Raw genomic sequence first — 12,941 nt, 5'->3', positions numbered from 1 at the left:
TATGATATAAAATAATATTACGTAGTTGCCGATATTTTTCCAGTGTATGGTTACGACTCTTTGTAATGTTCGTGATATAACAATTGTCTTTTCTTTAAATAGGAATCACTTTAACTTTGAGAAAACACACTATTAGATGCCATAATAATTGTTATTTTGGTTTTAGATATTTCAAGAATAAGCGCTCAAGAATGTCCAGCTGACAGATATAAGCAATGGGCTTATAATCCTTACTATCCAAATGGTGAGACACTTTATTATAATATCACAAGGAACATTAAAATCTAAATGCTAAAGTTCCCTACTCTTTCTGTTCTTTTACTTATGGCCCGAAATGCACCATCTCATAAGCTGCAATAATTTAAACCGGTTGTCCAACTTACTTAAAAACTTTTTCGTCATTGATCTTTCGTTCTTCTCCTCAGAAGATGCAGGAAGTATTGCTCATTTATGGTTGCACGGCGGGCACATGTGTAACAGAGTCTCGAAAGCAAGCGACATTATCCACGCCACAGATACCCGTTCATAGTATGGGCCACATTCACACATCCTACAACACAGCGAGAATCATCCATGCTCTGAGCGGAATTCGAACCCGCAGCCAATGGCTTCGCAGTCCGGCATGCTAACCACTCGGCCATCTAGCCGACTTACTTAAAAACTGCTGTCCTTTTTTTTGACAATAATGTAAACCCCTAAAAATGTAATAGTTTTCATTCCTAAATTACGAAGTTTTAATTCAAGATCTTTAGTCTTACCCTCAAAAATTTGACACTTTGGTACTTTTTTTATTTACGCTTCCTTAGAGCTGCACAGTGGGCTATTGGCGTCGGTCTAGGAAATATCCCTAAAGTTGATGTGAAGACTACATACGTTACATCCCGTTTTACAGCGATGGCACATTCACACACCATCCATCCATCTGCAAATCGTAATTTTATCCTGCACCGGAGCATGATCAATTTCCGATTTACTTCCCCTATATGTATTGATTTATTAAAGAACTTTGGATAGACTTTATAATTGACTGTTTAATAGCTAATAATAATGATATAATAGACTGTTTTTTTTATAATAAAAAAATACCAAAATATATTTTTGCTTGCAATTAGAGCTTCAAAATAGGAATATAAAAAGGGACACCGGTGTCTTATATGCTCCAAAAGGTTAAGTTAGTGTAGCATTTTTGCCATAGTTGGATCATAAAGAATGTCAATATGCGTAATAGCTTCAAAACAATTTTTTTAAAAACCCAGATATAACCTTATAGAATACTCTTAATCTTTTTAAATCTTAACACTCTAATGTAATCGAAGGGGATTATAGAAAATACCTGACAGTAAATAATTATGTTGCTCGTTTTTATGCCTTTCAAAGCAAATGAACTTCTACTAAATGATATTATCGTGAGCTGTGCGAGTCGACAATACATAATCTATTACATTACCTTTTCATGGGTAATATGATTTCATTCTAAAACCACAATCTTTTTTCTTCCGATGAATTATAATAATAGCCTTCATTTCAAAACTGAAATATCTTGGTAATTTTTTCCAAAATTTACTAAATTATTTCTTTATGAATGACGATAAAAATAGCTTTTATGCAAAAATAACTTTCTCGTTTTATTATGATTATAATCTTGAAAATTGTAAAAATAATCTTATTAGATACAGAAATTTAATATATGTCGAAAAAAATAATATAGTTAAATGTCTTTCATACCAATTTTCACTCTTTTCCGTCTTGGTATATATAGGCTCTCAGCCCTGTTTGTAACCCACAGCCTGTCTGAAACCTATTTCCAGTTAACGAGCATCATCCCATCCCGTCTTACTTCAAATTACTACAAGTGTTTTTATTTTCTTTGGTTAGCTATCCTTATTTGTGTGTAAGCCTTGTTCTAAAAAAATTTCAGCAACGTCTAAGTAAATTAAGCAACGTATAGAAAGATGCCAATGTAACAATTATGATGATTTTGATCCCCGTTTTACTTATTAAAGCTTGTTGAGTTAACCCACATTAAATAGTAGTATCTATGACTGCAATTTATTCAAAATCTAATCTAATTTTTTTTAAATAAATTGAGAAACAGCTTTTTTAAAGAAGGCTTACAATATTTAATATAGTTCGAAAGTTAGACGGTTTAAATTTTTTTTATATCTGCATATATGTACAATACTCCAGAAAAAATGGTCTAATGACCGGTTTTTCACTTTCTAAGACACACTCTTAATGACTCGAAGGGGCGTTTTCAGATATGCTAATTAATAAGTGCAGAAGATATTTTGAGTGACGAAATCAGACACAAACATACTTTCTCTGAATAAAATACCTTTTTTTTCAACGGATTCGGATTTCTGGCCCCCAAAATATAAGGGGTAGCCACAATCTGGGAAATATGGTCCTTTTAGTTTAGTCAGAAGACCCACCCAAATTTTGGACCTCTTAATGTTTCGTATTTCAAAGTATCTCGAGAAATTTTTAAGCGAATGGAAAACTTCTTGCACACAAATATAAAATTCGTTTATTCTAAGATAATTCCTCGCCAAAAATAAATTATAGTAAACAATTATTATCTTATTTAATAACGATCAAAAAACTTTTAACTGTAAGGCATAAAATTTTTTGCATCATTTCAAAGAACATAATTTTAGATGGCAAAATACAAAACTTGATCAAAATTGGTTGAATAGATTCAAAGAAATAGAATTTTGAGAAAATAAGATATTTAAAATTCGATTTCTCAAGAAGTATTCGGCTTATTTTGCTCAAATTTTGCTGTGTAAAATTATATTCTTTAAAATGATACACCAAAGTGTATACCATACAATTCAAATTTGTTTATCAGTGTTAAGTAAAATAATAAATATGTAATAAAAGTTATTAATTTCATGGAATTAACTTTGGGTAAACGAATTTTATAATTGGGCGCAAATAGTTTTCAATTCACTTAAATTGTTCTCGAGGTATTCGATAATATCGATATTCGAGATATTCGATAATATCGATATTCGAGTTATTCGATAATTCGAGATATTCGATAATATCGATATTCGAGATATTCGATAATATCGATATTCGAGATATTCGATAATTCGAGATATTCGATAATTCGAGATATTCGATAATTCGAGATATATATATAATACGCAGAGAGCAAAATTAACATTAAGGGGACCAAAATTTAGAGCGCTCTCCTGACCAAACTTTATTTTCCAAATTCCGGCTACCCCCTACATTTTGGCGATCAGAAATCCGAATCCGTCGAAAAAAAGTATGTTTACATTTGGAGAAAGTGCGTTTTTGTGTCGGATTTTGTATCTTAGAATATCGTCTGCACTAACTAATTAGCATATTTGAGATCACCCCTTCGAACCATTAAGATCAAGTCGAAAATCCGTTCATTAGATCAAAAGTTATTCAGTGTGATCCTTTTTTTTGCGCTCTGTACTTTAGGAGTGTCATTCTGGACAGGTTTGCGTTTAGAATTGTTTACAGATAGTTTTACATGGAAAAATATCTTACAAAATTTAGAATCGATATAGTTTTTAATGTAATATCAAAATCAATTTACGTATTTAAAAATATTGTCTTACATGTATTCGAATTTCGGAAATTTTCTGCATTTTAAAAAAGTTCAGTCTCCAAATTAAAATAAATTCTCACTTTCATACTTATAATGCGCCATTAGAGTTATTAAGGTTCAGTTTTTCGAATGGTTATAATTAAATTTCTATAATAAAAATTTTTTATAGCATTTTATGTAACTTTCTTGCTTATCGGGGTCTATTCTATGGTAGTTTTTTTAGTAAATCAAACATAGAAAAATATTAATAATATATATTAATTAATAATATATATTTTAATATTATTATAAATACTAGTGGGTTGTGCCCCCTGCACGCTGACGCTCGCCAACCACCCAAAATTGCTACGCAATCTTATATGGTTTGCTTCGCAAATCAAGCTCGCTTCGCTGCCTGCTAACTTAGGTACATTGCAAATGCACAAAATTCTAAGAATTCAAAACAATCATTCAAATCCATATAAAAACTTTTTTTTAAAAAAAAATTACATCTTTTTAGTAAATACTAAGTCATTAAAATAAATTTGAATTCAAATAAATGACATGTAATTCGTTAAACCTATTAGAAATGTGCTACAGTATAATTCGTGATATAAATCGAAAACCGTCAAATAAATTCGTAATATATAAATTCGTGAAAAAAAGCACTTTCGACAAAATACTAAAATAGAGATCTATAAACAAAGACTACTCGCTTCTGCCTAGCTAAATAGTATGAAATTGCCGCAGCTAATGCTCTCTGGTTATTTAAGTTTCCGTTTTCAAAAGCTCTATATGTTGAGTCACCTCAGCTAGATTTAGCATGTGACATTTTTAGCGGCAATCATTGGTCTATTCGCCGTGTAAGATAAATAGTAACGTAAACAAAACAAAGCAAACGTTGCCACCGGCGGAAAAGAAATACAGCTAAAATTTGGGAGCCACGTAAGAGAACTATATATATTAGATGTCATGAATTTATCCCAAATTATTTCTTAACTACTAATTTCTCCTTATTATATTGCTAAGGCTTAACGAAATATGATTAGTGTAATTATATAACTATGTATTTATTTCTATAGGTCCTTTGAATTGGAAGGATACTTACTATAATTGTAAAGGCAAAAGCCAATCACCAATTAACATAATTACAAGCATTGTTAATAGGGGAAAAGGTCGTCAGTATTTGAAGCTCAGAGGGTACGAAATTCCTCTTACCAACGTGAAGATAGAAAACAAAGGATATACAAGTAAGATTATTATCGAAAATGCGTACAGAAAATTTTAAAATTGAGACGCCTATTTTTAAAACCAACCAAATTATTTTTTTTTTGTTATTATAATTACCAAAATGACTTTTTAAGTTGCAAATATAGTGCTTTAACATGGTTTTTCTCAGGTAGGTCTGACGCCAAGGAAAATTTTAAAAAAAGCCACAGTTAGCACTTAAACGATTGTGGTGAATTATCATCTTGCAGTGAAGAATTATCTGGCCTTTAGAACAGACAAACAACGTAAATATTTTAAAAATATTTAAAAAATTTTAAGAAATCGCCAATTTGGCTACATTTTCCCACCTAGATGAAAATCATCAAAATCACTGCCTTATTCTCAGTTTTTAAAAATTTTTAAAATTGTACCACAAGCGCTTTTTATTTTCATAAAACTGTGGGCTTTTCTCCATAATCACGCTTTGCGCCATCTTCAAACTAAGCATCGATAGGCTAAACTTGACCAACTGTTACAAACTTACAGCAATTATGAAAATAGCATATTAATCGCAAAATAACATAATTTCATATAACTACGGAGCCTTCGAAAAACAACCTTAAATCTTTTGAAAGAAAATGCTTTTTCTTTCCCAGAATCTAAGCTTTTGTTTCGCTTTTGCTTGAGTTGATTTATCTCAATTTTCAGATCATTAAAATGGAACGCCAAGCCGAGGAATGTAAGCATTTTCGATACCTCTTTTCGCCTGTTTTTAATCATGATATCTAAAACCACAAAAGCTGTTCGTGGCATTTGTATTGTGTATAGAGAGGGTGAAATAACTGGAAGAAATAATCGTGTTTGGTATTTCAATTTAAGAATGGAAATTTTAACCTCAAGAGAGGCATGCCGTTCTGGGTATTTAGTAGAATTTCAACATTTTTAGTCGAAACTGACGATTTCTACCAATTAAGTACTAAAATTCTTGAATGAGAAATTGTAAACAGCAAGGGAGAAAACATTATTGCTTAATTAGTTGTTAATCTGGGTTGAAAAATAAAGTTTTACTTACCTAGTTTAAAAAATAAACAACAGGTTCTGTAAAAGTCAACTCAATACCTTTTTACGTTTAAAAGCCTTATAATTCTTGGCCATTTGTCATATTAACTCACTTTTGATTTTATTATATTTAGCGTCAGCAAATGCATAAAAAACAATGTCTCACTTATGTCAGTCCTTTTATATGTTTAAATACAAAAATCGTACATTTTATGCATAAAACCTTTATATCTCGTATAACTTCTAAACTATTAGTTACATTAGCTTGGTCTTAGTTTCATTCGATTTAGCATCGAAAAAAATAGTCTGAATCAAATGCCTGACTTGTCTATATAGCAAAATCAGAAGAGTAGATGACTATAACTATAAAACTTTATTTTTTAACGGTAAAAACTTCAACAACTTGTGAAAAATTAATCCTATTAACTTTATTTTGGTTTCATTCGATTCTGCGAGAAAATTCACTTGTGTATTTAATTAAGTTTCTGTTTCTTCCACTTCTGACAATTTCTCCCCATCAGTAAAGCTCTCCTTATGAGAAAGTTCAGGTTTCAACCCGTTTTGTCCCGAAATTATCTATTGAAACTATACAAAAAGTGATTTTATGGAAAAAGTGGTAAAATATATTTTCGAAATTAATTGGTTTTTCTACTGTTAATGCATTCAAAAAGTCTTTGATACATCAAAAAGTACTTGTTCCTTAGAATTCTAGATCTAATCAGAAATAACTAAATCGTTGTGGTATCTGAGAATCCTTTCATCCAGATAAATGAAAATACTGAAAAAAAGCTTCCCACCACAGTGAATGTTTTTGAAGAAAGGAACTGTCCTAAATATATGACGCTGGGCGTTAACCGGTTAATATCAGATCTAAGCCACACATTTTGAAACTATTTGCAAGGTTCTCCAAATTATTTCCGTATTGAACTACTAAGAACTACTGTTTGCGTCGTATTCTGTGCTACATCTGTCTGACTAATCTGTGCTTACATAAAATATTCTGTGTCACACGAAACATGATTCAGAATCCACTTGGTTTTCCTGAATATCCTCTCCGCGTAACGCAAATGCGGGTTAGCTCAATCTAAAACTCATCCACGAAGGCTAGGTTGTTTTAATACTTGATTTAAAAAATCCATTTTTTTATATAACCGTTGTTGAACAGCTGACCTAATTTTGAGTTTACGACTACCAATGGTCAACTATGCAGCCTTGTAATTTTGAACCCAATCCAGAAGACAAGGGAACTCTTAGATCAAGTATTAGATGAAATTTGCCTCCGTGGTGAACTTTTTGATGGATTTGCGTTACATGGAGAGGGAAACCAGAGACTTCAATGACTATTGATTCTCCGTTGTTTCAGAATTAAAAGAATTAAAAGAGTTTTGTCTGACCACTAAACACAAGTTTGTTAAACAGATACATATGTTCCGACAATTTTTTTTAAATACGGACAATCAGTAGTAGTAGTAATAGGATTATCTGAGCATAAAATTCACTTTGTCTTGATAGTCGGTGATATTTTGTTTTTACAGGATACAGGCTAGAAATAAATTACATTAATTATCAATTATTTCTCATTTCCGGATAAGGATCGGTATGGGAGCTTTTCTCGGAACGATAAGGCCTATTTTATGTGCACCGTTAAAAATGTCTTTGTTAAGGGAAGCAAGACGTTTTCGATGTCGAAAAAATGATTTTCTCAACCTTATCGACAAGCCATTGTTTCTTAATATTAAATACATTTTAAAACTTTAAACTTTACATTTATGACAACTACATATTAATATAATTCAATAACAATAAAAAGAAATTTAAAATGTTTTTAAATTTAATTTTTATAAATATTTGAAAATTTAATGTAAATATAATTTTTTTTTTACCAGACATAACTTTCGGTACGCTCGTACAAAAAACAAATCATTGTAAAGTTATGAAAATTTCTATGCTTGTACATATACCTTATTTACATTAAATTAACTATATAAAGTTTATTTTTTTCATTATAATTTTGTTATACAGAGGAAGTATTTCAAAATTTGAACGAAATTTTGCATTTTTTTCAAAAATACTACATTTATTTTGCTTATATATAATATATTCTGTACATATTATGAAACAAACTATTTCACCTGATTTTTCTAACATATTTACTTGAGTGTATGCCAATTTTTTGTTGATATTTCATGTAGAAAATTTTTTGAGCGTACCGAAAGCTATGTCCGGTTAAAAAAAAATTATATATACATTAAATTTTCAAATATTTATAAAAATTAAATTTATAAACATTTTAAATTCCTTTTTATTGTTATTGAATGATATTGTTATGTAGTTTTCATAAATGCAAAGTTTAAAGTTTTAAAATTTATTTAATATTAAGAAAAAATGGCTTGTCGATATGGTTGAAAAAATCATTTTTTCGACATCGAAAACGTCTTGCTTCCCTAAAATGGTTAAATAGCAATTTATTTAATTGTTCTTTTACCGTATGCACCTAAAACAATCAAGTAACCGTAAAAAAAAGATGATACTGAAACTGTCAAGTATGAGAAAAACGTTTACTGATTATTCTATAATTCCATCAGGCCCACTTTATGAAGCAATTTTAGCTGGGTACATACTGTATCTAAGAGGACTAATCGGTCATTCTCGTATCTAGCAAAACCAGAACGAAGGTTCGAATTATAGAAAAAAATTCTAGTGTCCTGCACTCTTCAATCGGAGACCAAAGACGAACGAAATGAAATTCACGCATAAATGATGCAACACCCATAGAGCTCCAGTGGTTCTCTTAAGTTTTATTTTTATGGTCTAGAAGCTATGCTAGTTGCAAACGATTCCAAAACAGTTTAATTTAATATTTATGGTCTTTTAATCGTATCAGTTGTAAACGATTTCAAGACCGTAAAAAATACGTTTCTAACCGTAAACTGTATGGTTAATGGAATGGACAGACCGTTGCCTGTTATCTTACTGTAATTTCAGAATTGAAATTCTAACAGTGTGGCTGCGAGATTACTTTAATGCAGTGTTTCCCAAACTTATGACTTTTGTGTGCTCTTTCTAAATTTTTCGTAACGCTGTGTACCGCTAATAAGAAATTAATGTATTTTTACTATAAAAAAATTGCACAAAAGTTAAAAGTCACAACTGGTTGTTGACACCACTAATTATTAACTGTTAACTCTGCAAAAAATAGCCAATAAAAAAATACGTTATTGTAAATTTCCATGGCTAGCTTTGTTTTTAAAGAAAAAAATTTTAAATTTTCATTTGTTGGAATATATTTCGCATAAAAACACGTACCCTTGCTGCACTGTTCCCGTACCTCTTGGGGTACGCGTACCACACTTTGGGAAACACTGCTTTAATGTATTGAAGTGTCTTTTTTTTTTTTAGTCGAAATTACGCCAAGAGATGGTATTAAGCGATCAATTGATCTCGACAATGTTAGATATAATTTGAAAAGCTTTCACTTTCATTGGGGAAACCTTCAAACGGAAGGCTCAGAGCATAAAATCAACGGACGCCAATACGCTATGGAGGTAAGCCTAATATCTCTTTAAAGAATCGAGTGCTTTCTTTGTAAATTCGTTTTCTTCGCTTCTCTTGCGATAGTACATTTTGAAACTAGTTTCTCCCATCATTTGTTGAGTTTTTATTTGCATTAAATTCAGAACTTAGACTGATTTTGCTAGTTGGGCAATTCCATGAAAAGGGGGAAAAGCATTGGAAAATTCGAATAAGAATAATGTTATTATTTTGAATGTTTTCCGAATCAGAAAGTTTTGAGGTTTGATAATTTATCATAATTTTTTTTGAGAATTTAGTTTTTTAGTATTGGCAACCCATTAAACATTGGCATTTGCTTGTTCTGATTTAGGTGAAGAACATGGTCAGATTTTAAAAATCAGTATGTTTACATTATTTTCATTTCAAAATGTTCCAAAGAATAAATATTGTTTATTACACTTAATAAAAATATAGTTCAGTGTGAAAATAAGTTTTTGTTGTTAAATTCACTTAATTATATAAATTTCAAATAAACATTATTGCATGTAACGTAAGTTACCGAAAACTAGAAAAAGTTTTTACGTGTAAAAAGATTAAGTGATACAAAAGTAAAAATAATATTTTTTCTTTCTTAGAGGCTAACACTAAATAAGCAGCAATAGTTTTCTTTTTAAATATTACTTACTTATTGTTTTGTGTACTATTCAATATGCGTAACGTAAGTTACTGACATGCATGTAATGTAAGTTACCAATGTAAAATGAGTTCTCTTGAAAATTGGCATCTAAACTAAATAAGATGTATCCAGTTACAATGTCAAAGTTTAAATGAATAATCCACTGCCTTAAGATATTAATTTTGAGAAAACTCTTTGCATTAAGTTATTAATTTGGGTGTTGGCATTCATATGTTTTTAAAATTGGAGAAATCTCACTACAAGCACCAGGAGTTAAGGATGTAGTTATAATTAGAGATGCTAATGGTATGAAAAAGAAAGTACAAAGCACGACATCTTCTTCATTCAATTCAAGAAATGCACCAAATGTTTATGGAAGAAAATCCAGAAAGCAAAATTGGAAAAACGAAATTCTTTGAGCTCCGTTCAAAGCATGTCTTGCTTAGTAGCAAATTTCTAAGAAATGTTTGTTTTTGTAAGTATCATGAAAAGCTCGGATTGACTAAGGAAGCCTTCAGCAAAATTCATAATGTTGCATCTTTCGAAATTTATTTTATTTTTAGAAAAAATAGATGAGTGCGAGTCTCTAGAACAGATGAGCGGAGTGTCTAGTCTATTCTCAAAAGCATCCCAGATTAAAAACATCAAGCAAATCCACCATTTAAGAGTACAAGAAGGCATACCAGAAGAGTTTTTTTAGTGAAAGATGTTAAAAGAGAAAATGATGAATCCAAGATAAAAGCTGGGGGTTGATATATGGTAAGACACGAGGACATGTCTGTTGAAGAGCAAGAATTTAAAGTCAATGTAATGGCTGCTGTGGGAATCTATTGTAAATAGCCAGAAAAAAGAGATGAAATATTCTACCAGAAGGAAAACATGGTGAAAAGAATTGAACCCCCTGTACTAGTTAATAACAGAGGACCTTATAGGTTTGCAGTTACGTGTGAAACAAAAGTTTCTGAATTTGCTTCATGTACACTTTTTCTCCCTTGCACTATACTGTTTAAATATGTTAATTTGCATTTGTACATTATTGGGATAAAAGTTGGATACGAAGTGAATTTCGTAACGTAAGTTACTGTAACGTAAGTTACCCATTTAAAAAATTATATTCAATTTAATTTTTAAAATAAAATCTTAAAACTAGGCTTAAGAAATATTTAAACATATCAGAAAAATGATACATGTAATCTTAATCATCCAACATTTGTATAAGAACAGAATTTTGCCTTCAAGCATATTGCAAATTTATGACATTCCTTTTTCGGTAACGTAAGTTACCACACTTATTTTAGATTTTTACACTGTTTGAATTAAAAAATATTAATTATTTTAATTAGATTCCTTTTGGTTTTGATTGTAATTTTAAGAAATCACTTAATTTTAATATGTTTATTAGTATTATTTGCTTGCTTTTAAGTTCTCAGTGCATTAAAGATAATGAGAATGTTTTTCGAGACCCATGTGAAAGGTCAGTGTCAACAAGCGGTGGCATGAAATTACTAAATGTAATTTCATTGTCAGCCACCGGTGGTAGACGCGGCCTAAATGGAAAGTCCAGTGTCAGCCACCGATGACTGACGCGGCGCTCAACGTGTTAAACATAGGGATGCCAAATACTATGCTATTTTATTGCGTGGATAGACAATTAAAAGCTGAAGCTTATAGAATTTTTGGTAATTTTGCCAACATTTTAGAACCTCACGACGAGAGAGTTAAAATAAAAAGTTACTTTTTATATAAACTTTCGAATCATTTACAAGAAGTGGCGTAAAAAATCATTTTAATTCAAATTTATAAAATAAAGAATAATACAATAATCTTAGCTACCACTACAATTTTTTTCCAAATATCGTAAATAAAATTGACAGGACAGTTAACAAGCAATTCTCTCTTTCAACAGCGTTGCAAATATGCAAATCGCTGCTTCAATAGCGTTTTAAGCATACAAATCTCCCCTTCAATAGTGTTTTAAACGAGCAAATCGCTCTTTTATAGGCTACCATACCTGCCAACTTTCACTCTTTCCGAGAATGGATTTTCAGAAAGGTTGTAAAACAATAAACGAAAAATAGTCTGACTCAAAAACATATTTATATTTTGATCCTCTCGAAATTCGCTTACGCAAGTATTATTATGCTTTTATATATTTACTGTAATTATTTATATGTAGTGGTGGTCAAACTTATTTATAATTATCATTATAATTCAAAAAGTTAATTTTAATAACCTGAGTATTGCTACCACTTTAAATATGAAAAAGAAATCTTCCGGAAGAGTGGACAAGTATGTGCTACTATTTATGTAAAAAGTAATAGAAACTCAATTCACTAAATCTCTATAGCACGACAATGTACCATACCTTCCAACTGCTACGGAATTTCCGCAGTTTCAGAAATCTTCTTTTCAGACGGTAGCAAAATTAATGTCTTAATATTTAAAAAAAATTAATTTTAGCGTCACTTGTCCACTATTACTTATAAAAGTGCATGCCATATGGCTAGATTCTTAAGTTCTGATAAAAGTTTTATAAGAGATCCATTTGCTTTAAAAATTTCTACTTTGGTTCGCTACCACTAGAAAGAATTATTTTCAAAATCCTCATGAGTTGGAGGGTACGATGTACTGTCAAGTGGTGAATTATATAAACTTACGAATTATTCAGAAATAGTGGTGGGAAAAAAATCTACTAAATTGAATTTATTAAACCAAGAATCTCAATTGATAAACTACCACTTTAAAATATATATTTGCTGTCCGGAGCAAGTTGGCGTTTCTGTACTTATAGTAAACTGAAAAAACTAAGTTTTAAAAATTGCTAGTTTTAATTTCTTTTAATAATATTTTGAATTTTAATAGTTAGCACTTTTTCAATTTTAGTCGCATGTGACCACTCAGCGCTTTAAGCATACG

General features: G+C 30.5%; 1 protein-coding gene across 1 annotated transcript in view; it reads left to right on the top strand.

Moving 5' to 3' along the window:
- Positions 1-428: 428 nt before the first annotated feature.
- The window catches only part of LOC107444478 (carbonic anhydrase 2), a 29,060-nt gene continuing 16,547 nt past the window's right edge, over positions 429-12,941 (top strand). Inside the window, exons 1-3 of the mRNA XM_087162710.1 lie at positions 429-528; positions 4,651-4,818; positions 9,236-9,381. Coding sequence (XP_087018836.1) covers positions 429-528; positions 4,651-4,818; positions 9,236-9,381 — 414 coding nt within the window. The remainder of the gene's footprint in view (positions 529-4,650; positions 4,819-9,235; positions 9,382-12,941) is intronic.

The sequence above is a fragment of the Parasteatoda tepidariorum genome, chromosome 5 (genome assembly GCF_982258835.1).
Source record: "Parasteatoda tepidariorum strain Cologne lab strain chromosome 5, Ptep-v5.0, whole genome shotgun sequence".
NCBI classification, from domain to species: Eukaryota; Metazoa; Arthropoda; class Arachnida; order Araneae; family Theridiidae; genus Parasteatoda; species Parasteatoda tepidariorum.
This window is presented reverse-complemented; position numbering and strand designations above follow the sequence as displayed.